General features: G+C 48.3%; 1 protein-coding gene across 2 annotated transcripts; it reads right to left on the bottom strand.

The window, feature by feature from the left end:
• Positions 1–250: 250 nt before the first annotated feature.
• Positions 251–4,714, bottom strand: Plpp5 (phospholipid phosphatase 5). Of its 2 annotated transcripts, XM_036166362.1 has the most exons (7): positions 4,610–4,714; positions 4,382–4,490; positions 4,160–4,250; positions 3,757–3,820; positions 3,268–3,392; positions 2,320–2,490; positions 251–1,070 (listed from the first exon to the last, which is right to left on the bottom strand). In XM_036166362.1, the coding sequence occupies exons 1-7, from the start codon at positions 4,669–4,671 to the stop codon at positions 907–909; spliced, it is 786 nt and encodes a 261-aa protein (XP_036022255.1). In that variant the 5' UTR covers positions 4,672–4,714; the 3' UTR covers positions 251–906. The 2 variants fall into 2 exon arrangements, with proteins under 2 accessions (XP_036022255.1, XP_036022254.1); XM_036166361.1 differs by having other exon boundaries at positions 4,382–4,618.
• Between the last annotated feature and the right edge of the window lie 4,129 nt (positions 4,715–8,843).

The raw sequence follows: 8,843 nt of genomic DNA, 5'->3' as shown, positions 1-8,843 counted from the left end.
GTGATCTTCTTAAAGTACAAAAACTCAAGTACCCACCTTTTCATAGTCAGATTTACTGGGGGAGGGGATGCACTGAAAATGTACTTAAGAGTATGTTATAGCTGAGTTCATGCACACTTTTAATCCCAGCACTCGGGAGGCAGAGGCAGGCGGATCTCTTGTGAGTTCGAGGTCAGCCTGGGTTACAGAGTGAGTTTCAGAACAGCCAGGGCTACACAGAGAAACCCTGTCTCAAAAACCAAACAGAGTATGTTATAGAAAGACATACATAAGACAAAATTTTATTTAAAGTATAACAGAGGTAGCTATTAATTGGTCCTCCAAGTGTCAAATTCTGATGATAGCCTATAATTGTTCCATATATTTTTTCTTTTGTGAATAAAAGGCAGGAAGAGATAGATTTATCTTCCAGATAATATCTATAAGTTTTCTGATGAAGTAAAAAATTAGCCAAACTTGGTGGTTTTATTATTTAAGGCTTAATGGAATGTGGCCACAAAAAGTGAACATAAACTCTATCCCTTCTTTATAAGGGATAGAGATTAAGTTTGGTAATAAAGTCTTCAGGATAAAATGGGGCCATGAAAGTCTCTGCTGTGAAAAGGTCTCTTGAGGGACAGCTGCATAAATGGAGAAACCCTAGATCTTGAAACACCAATCTATGGCCCAGCTTTATTAACCCAGAGAGAGAACTGAAAGAGCCACTTGTCAGAACAGGCCCCAGGCAGGGTTCACTCAGGGTCTAGCCTTGGAAGTGGGGCAAAGTGCGCAGTCTCACGGAGGCGGGACTACAGTGTGGCGGTGTCCACCCCTTCACCCCGGGAGAGGTGATAGCCAGAAGTGCTTGGCTTGTGCAGTGTCCAGTTAGGAGGCTGACTTGCTTGTTCTCCACTGAGGTAGGTTCAACTAAATATCCAAGAGGTGAGACTCACTGGGCTTCTTCTGTGAGGAGGGGAATTTGTGCTTGTCCTGAAATGGTTTGTGGCATTCCACATCAGTCAGAGGAGGATAGTACTGCCTGTAGCAGACGTAGGCAAATGTCATTCCAATCATGGACCCCACTAGTACATCTGAAGAGAGAAATAGGTCTTTAAAATAAGAACACGTTAGACACTACACAGTTACAGAGGACTTGGCCCTCCAGGTTACTCTGCTTGTAGGGGCCAAGAAAGCCCTCGTGTTATAGTTTCTTTAGAGGGTCTTAAAATTTTATCATACAGTTACAAGATTATTAGCCACATTGTTTTCTAAACAGATCAGAACATACGCTGAGTTACATCAGAATGGACTGAGTTCAAATCTCCCTCCCCCCTCCACCCCCAGACAGGGTTTCTCTGTGTAACTGCTTGGGCTGTCCTGGAACTTGTTCTGTAGACCAGGCTGGCCTTGAACTCAGAGATCCACCTGTCTCCGAGTGCTGGGATTAACCACTTGGTGAGTTAGAATTTTGTAACACAGAAGAATAACAAATGTCCACGTGATTCTAATCATTCGCTGGCTCTCGTTATTTAAGAATTCTGGCCAGGAATGGTCTCACATGATTAGGATTCCAACACTTGGGAGACTGAGGAAAAGGATAGTTTGTTTAAGGTGAGGCTTGGGCTAGACGGGGAGACCCTGTCTTAAAAATGAAGGGGGCCGGGCATGGTGAGGTACACCTTTTCACCCAGCAGACAGAGGCAGTTGTATCTCTTGAGTTTGAGGCCAACCTAGTCTACCTAGTTTCAGGGCCATCCAGGGCTACTTAGTGAGACCTTATTTCGAAGGAGTGGGGGTTGGGGTTTGGGAGCTGGCTCAGCAGGTCTGAGCGCTTTCTCGCATAAACAAGAGGACTTGAGTTCAAATCCCCAGTACGCACATAAAAAGCCGAGTCTCCGTTCATGCACTTGTAACCTCTGTGCCGGGGAGGGCAGACAGGATTACTGGTGCCTGCTGGTCATCGGCTCCCCACATGACTGGGGCACACGCACCTGCACATCCACGTGCAACTATCCCATACACAGGTTAATTGCAACGAATGTTGTGTGTGCGTGTGCACGTGTGTGGGGACACGTGTGGCGGTGAGAGGATAGCTTTGGGACGTGTTCCAGGGATCGTGCAGAGGTTGTCAGGCGTGTGCAACAAGTATCTTCCCCTTACTCCGAGCCGTCTGGCTGGCCCCAAAGTTAACTGGTTCTCTGTGACACAGAACGGAACCCAGGCCGTCCACACTCACTCATTTGCTCGTTCATTCAGCAGATCTGTAGGAAGCCACTTGGTGCCAGTGTCTAGGGTTAACACAGGTGGAGCAGAAACTCCTGGGGGCACAGAACCGCTCACCTTGCCAGTGGTGTTTGTAATCACACGTGCGGGACAGCGCAATCACAGCTGCCAGGAGCAGAGGCGCCAGGAAGGTGCAGAGCCTCCAGGATTCCCCTCGGCCTTGGGGGGCAAAGCAGTGCAACTTCCCTGCCAGGTAGAAGGAAGCGAAGGCCAGACCAGCGAACGCAACTAGAAGAGGGAAGACCTTTGAGTCGTGTGTGTCTTTTGGTGAGAGCCCCAACACTCATGTCCAGACCGGAGGGCGGGGAGCAGGCTCTACCCACCTTGCTTACAGGGGTGGGGAGTGAGGGCTCTATTTTCTGTCCCAGATTTTTAAGTAAGAGTGGTTTCTGGAATACAAGTTATTACTGTGGACAGTGCTATGGATGCCTTGTCTGGAAGTGGGAATCCAAAAAGTAATAACAGGCCTTACTGGTTCTCGGGAGCTACACAGGTAAGAACCTAAAATGCTCAGCGGCCCCCAAACACATAGCAACCCTTGGATAAAGATGAGGCGTTTGTCTTTCGAGACAGGGTTTCTCTGTGTAGCCCTGGCTGGCCTGGATCTCGCTCTGTAGACTAGGCTGGCCTCAAACTCACAGAGATCCACCTGCCTCTGCCTCCCGAGTGCTGAGATTAAAAGTGTGCACCACCACTGCCTGGCCTGAACAAAGATGTTTTATGACTGACAAGGAAAAGAGATGGCTCATTCCAGCAAAGCTTCACAGGTTAAATTCAGTAATTTTTAGAAATATGTATTGGAGCTGGAGAGTTGCCTCAGCAGCAATTAAGAGCACTTGGCTGCTTTTGAGAGGATCTAGGTTTTGGTTCCCAGCATTCACATGGCAACTATAACTCCAGTGTCTTCTTCTGGTCTTTACAGTATGCGCACACATGTACAAGAAACAACACGTATCGACACAAAATAAGTAAAAAGGATGGCAGCAGTTCATCGGAGGATCATACAGGAAGAGTGTCCACTGGGGAAGCTCTTCCGGCCCTCATTCACCACATCCTTATCCCCTGTGCAGGTCAGATCGGAATGGGCCAGTCCATCCGGGAAGCATCGGTAGAAGAAATCTGGGCGTGGCCTGGAAGAAATAAACAGAGTGTGAGCAGAGGAAGCCTTCTTCAGTTGTAGTAGATGTCAATAATTCTGTTGACTACTGCTCAGGTCATGTCCTAGGCAAAATAATGGAAGTGGATTAGGATAGTCACTATACTGAGGAAAAAGCTTTAGTTAGTCACCCGGCCAATGTTTAAGGGGAAAGTCTAGCATACCATCTCGGCACAAGAGCAGCTGGAGGCTGTGGTGGGAAGCACGGTCAGTACAGGACACAGACCAGGTGGCAGGCAGAGGGCGGCGGGGAGAGAGAGTTCTGGCTGAGAAAGAAAGAAAGGGGGAGACGCTGGGGGGGGCCGAGGGAGGTCTGCGTGTCCGGGTTTCCCACTTACCGGCCCACTATCAGCTTTACTGTGTTGGTGAAGACACCATTCAGAGCTAGGGCGAGGCTGGCGGCTGGAAGAGAAGGCTAGTTAGTGCTGTCTGCTCGGGGAAGAGTGGCTGCCGCCACCTTAGAAGCCCTGCGTGCCCCCAGGAAGAATTCAACCAGTACCGAGAACAAAAGCGGCTGTGGCCCTTGGACCCGGAAAAACTAGTGGAAATGGCCCGGGGCAGGGAAGCCAGGGCATTTAGGGACATCTCGGTTAGCCCAGCTCTTACGGCACTGCGGTTGTTCTGCCTCACGGGGTAACAAGTGGGGCAAGAAGGCAGACTTTAGGGGTACACGGTTTCCTGCCGTCCAGACCCAGTGGCTGCACCCCACGACCGCTTGCCAGCACTAGGGGAGCTACTTACCGAGGCAGGCTTGCTTGCTGTCGGCGGTGTCCGCTTTCTTCAGAAACTTGGCGAGGAAGATGAGGGACAGTGGAGTGAGAAATGCAATGACCTGGAAGGGAACACGTGGCCCGTAAAAGCCCCCGCCAGACGCCACGCTCGGGACCTGGATCTCCAGGATCCGAGAGCACCAGGCAGGCGGGGAGGAGTCCCTGCAGGGCGGGAGGAGGGCGGCTCACGCACAAACATGGGCCCGGTGGGGAAGTATTCGGCCTCCGAGTACGGGTTCCGGTAGAGCCACAGCTCCTCGGGCTGGATCTGCCGCTGGAAGGGAGGGAGCAGCTCGGTCACCCTGAGGACGCAAAGGGCCAAGATGGGCGGGCTCTGGGCGGAATCCGGGCCTGCCGCCCGGGGCAGCATCCCAAGAGCCAGCACCCCGGGGCGCCTGGGAGTGCTCTGGCAAATCCTTACAGGAAGGCCACAAAGAGCAGGACCCGCACGCCCAGCTCCGCTCCCAGGGCCGCCGTCCCCATGCCGCCACACGCCGGCCACCGGGTGCTGACGTGGCTCCGCCCGGGGCCCAGCGCCGCCTGGCGGGCTCCAGGCGACACTGCCAGCCGGACCTCGCCGGCTTCCGGGGACGAGCACCACCTCGCACCAGCACAGAAGCAAGCACCCGCCGCCCTCTGGTTGATCCCGAACCTGGCTGTTGTCCAAGCAGCAGGCCACCTTTGGGTCTCAAAGCAATGGGATGAGAGTGCCCTGCACCAACTACCTGGTGCCCAGATCACCTTACTGCACACTGAAAGGAATGCCATCCTCCAGAGACCCTTTCTCTACAAAAGCAAAACAAAACTCACTTTAAAGAAACCATTTCTTAGCAGCATTTTAAAGGGAAAAACCGGGCTGAGAATGGGTAGCTTTTTGTTTTCTTTGTTTTGTGTGTGTGGTTTTTTTTTTTGTTTTGTTTTGTTTGTTTGTTTGTTTGTTTTTTGGTGTGCCTCATTTCTCAGTAAATTGTACCATGAAATTACAGGCAAAGAACAAGCCCATATACTTAACTGGAACATACAGGACAATTTATTAAAGTCAACCTCAAGCAAGACCTGAAACCAATCGGATGCCATTAAAATCTTTTCCACATTCTTACAGAAGCAGAAAACACATCTGAATTCTAGAGTATCTGTAAAATTAAAAAGGCAAAATTTCAGTAAATACAATGTACAAAAACTGTCCCACCAGCACACATCAGTAAGAAACGTAAATATCACAGGCAATCCCACATATAACCAGTCCACAGTAAGCTATCTATGTACAGGTTAACCACGATTGGTAGGCTCATACTTTGCAATAAGACATTGTCAATCAACAAAATCCTTAAACTATGTTTCGAAGTCATTATACAGTAATGCCCTAGAAGGATACCCCCGGAGGAAATTAGCACTAATTCCTTAGTGTTCGGAGTTCCTGGCCAAGTCACAGAAGGTAAAGAGACTGACCAGTGAAGGTTGACGCTTTGATATTAAGGACTCAAGTGGTTTAAGCAAAATAATATTTCACAGGATCTACAAAGTTCATTACAGGTAAACACAGATGTAAACATCTACAAAGAACATTATTCAAAGAACACAGAGAATGAAGACTGAATCTGCAGGTATTTGTTTATTTGTAATAATCAAATGGACACAAAGGAAATTTGCCATATTGATTCAAAATATACACAACTCTTTGTATATAAAAAAATCTTTTGAGCCAGTTGTAATCAGTTAGCATCCTGGTTATTATTGGCAGTACAGTTACCATAGGCTACATAACAAAAAATGAGATGTTAGCTGACAAAAATAAATGTAAACTCCCCCATTCCTTTGAGCCGACAGGAGCCCCGATCCAGGCAAGCTGGCGCGGGGGGTGGGGTGGGGTGGGGGTACCTGAAAGCCATGGGCACACCCCACGGCTCTGCCAGCAGGTAGGGAAGAAGACGGTGAAGCTGGGGTGCTTCGCATCCCTTGGCAGACTAGCGAAGTCACAGGGAACCAAGGACTGAATACTGACTCTGGTAACTTCTATTTTTCCCTTTAACATACACATGAATGACGTTTGGAGCCTACTGAAGGACAAGCAATACTTTTCTCCCCTCCCCCACACAGATACAAGTGCTCACATGGGCCATTTGTCCAATGGCTTGACAAAAGCCAAACAATGCCATTTCCCCCCCTTTTTTCTCCTTTTGAGACAGGGTCTCTACATAGCCCTAGCTGTCCTGGAACTCATTATGTGTAGGCCTTGAACTCACAGACATGCTCCTGCCTCTGCTTTTTGAGTGCTGGGATTAAGGGCGTGCACAACCACGCCTGGCAGACATGGTTTTTTGAAACAAGGGTTACACACAGCATTTCAGGAGTGTAACGTAAATGCAAACACTACCACCCCTCCACACACAACACCCCCACACACCCCCACACACCCCCAAGGCTTATATTAAAAGGGAAGAAAATACATTTGGGGACGAGGCAAACAAATAAAAAAGACAAAACGAAACCATAGGAAAGAGTTTCTAGAAATGCTGCTGCTATCTCATGCAGGCGTCTCTTCCTCAAAGGTACCAACCATCTAAGATACCTCGGTCCCACTGGAAGGACAGCCCTTTGGACAGTCCACACAGTGATGCTTCCCACTTCCTAATTTTACACAGGAACTGCCGTGACAACCCAGAGTCTCTGAGTACTTGAAGACCCTGAACTGAACAAGGCAGAGGTCTCAGTGTATAGAGACTACACTGTACCTGTGATGACCACTCACCATTTCCCTCCTTTGCTCTATTATGCCCGTTCCCCCAAGATCCCCAGTACCCTACCCAGGGTAAAACTTGGTGATATTTCAGTACATACAAATGTCGAGCTTTTCAGTATTTGGTAATCCATTGAAAAGCTGTCTACATTTATTCCTCCAGTCCATCTGAAAATGGACCGAGGTCTACTTTTGTCTGCAAATAACCAGGGACCTAGGCAGGGCGGTCCTTCGTGGAGGGACTTCCATCTGCTCACTTCCTGTGCGCGCCTCAGCAGAGCAGGGAGTGGTCGGATGCAACAGCCATGTGAAGAATAATTCAAGTCTAGTAATAAAGCAACCTCCCGATGCCCTGTACTCAAGAGAAACATAAAAACTACAAGTTTTCCAAGCCGTGAGACTCCAAGGCCATTTGTTTCTCTCTCATTAGGACATGATGATGTGTGGCCGGAGCATCTCAGCTGTGGTGAGTGGGCGCGGCAGGAGGAGTGTTGGGCTGCAAAAGAAAACAGGTAACAGCAGGTCCCGGGGAGCCAGGGTCGACATGCTGAAGAGGTGACATGATTTCCATCTCCAGGTTTAACAGAACTTATCACGTAAGGAAGGACTCAGGAAAGAACTCATGAAGTTGTCCAGCAGCTCAGGCCATCTGAGCGTTTCACATGACCACAGACACTCGAGTTTCATTGCACATCAGTTAGACATCCTCGCGGACACTGCGGTGGGCAGAGTGGAGCAGCTGGCTGCAGCCCCCCACCCCAATTACGTCTTTAGTTTCAACTATGTTCCTAACTCATTGTTATATGTTATTTATACAACACGCGGACATCTCCAAGTTCCCATGGTTCCCAAACTCAGTCTATTGTACAGCTTAGGGAAGATAATTTTGGGGAATGAAAATGGAGTAGGGCTTGCAGAGCAAAGGTGAAGATAAAACCCACTCCACTCTGATCTCCAACACGGATGAGATTAAAGAAATGAATGGCTGCTTCAGCACAGGCAGTGAGGGCGCCACCCCTTCCACCCCAAGCCGGGCACAGGCAGCTATTCTGGGAGCCCAGAGTGGCCTCCAAAGTACAGGGCCCAGGACAGCTTCATGACATCATTGCTAGCTCTTACCAGCCCCGTTTCTAAAGCTTTACATTGATAATCAGAAACCTCATCTTCCTAGGAATCAGAATGAGGTTAGAAATACCACCATTAGCCCATGCTGTTTCAAGTGCTTTCATTTCCGGACTGGATAAACCAACCACAAATACTGCATACCACATAATGATTTAAAAGCCAATGAATACCAGCTTCAGACTGTGGGTAAGCATGGTGCCTTCTGGAATATGCAGGACAGGCAAGCAGTGTATGTATACTTAGACGCCCTCAACTCTAAGACAGACCTAGGCCACAACGGCACAGGAAGATGCCCCTGAACCGGCACAGCAAAGCCAAGTTTGGAGCTCCGAAAGCTTCTGGGCCATACAGAACTATTTTGAACCATCCCTTGGCTTGTGAAATAGCAGAACAATCCTATTAGTCATCAAAAAAGAAAAGATTTGAGAAGTCTTTGCAAAGCTCTTTTATAGATAGAAAAACAAAGAAGCTGAATAGAGATAGGTCAGCCTAAGGAATTTATAAATACATGATGCACTTTAGGGCTTACTATATAAAAGTTATCCGATACTAAAAAGCATAAAGTCAAAAAGGAAACAAGATGCAATTTGATATTGGACACTGTTCTCATAAGAGTTATATTTGGAATATCAAAAGAAATCCTTTATCAGTGAGTTTAAAAAATGTTTATATCTGTATAAAATAATATTTTAGTATGATAAAACCCAGATATTCTTTTTTTTGTTTTTCTTTTTCAGAGCTGAGGACCGAACCTGGGGCCTTGTGCTTGCTAGGCAAGCGCTCCACCACTGAG

This window comes from Onychomys torridus, chromosome 17 (genome assembly GCF_903995425.1).
Source record: "Onychomys torridus chromosome 17, mOncTor1.1, whole genome shotgun sequence".
Classification (NCBI taxonomy): domain Eukaryota; kingdom Metazoa; phylum Chordata; class Mammalia; order Rodentia; family Cricetidae; genus Onychomys; species Onychomys torridus.
This window is presented reverse-complemented; position numbering and strand designations above follow the sequence as displayed.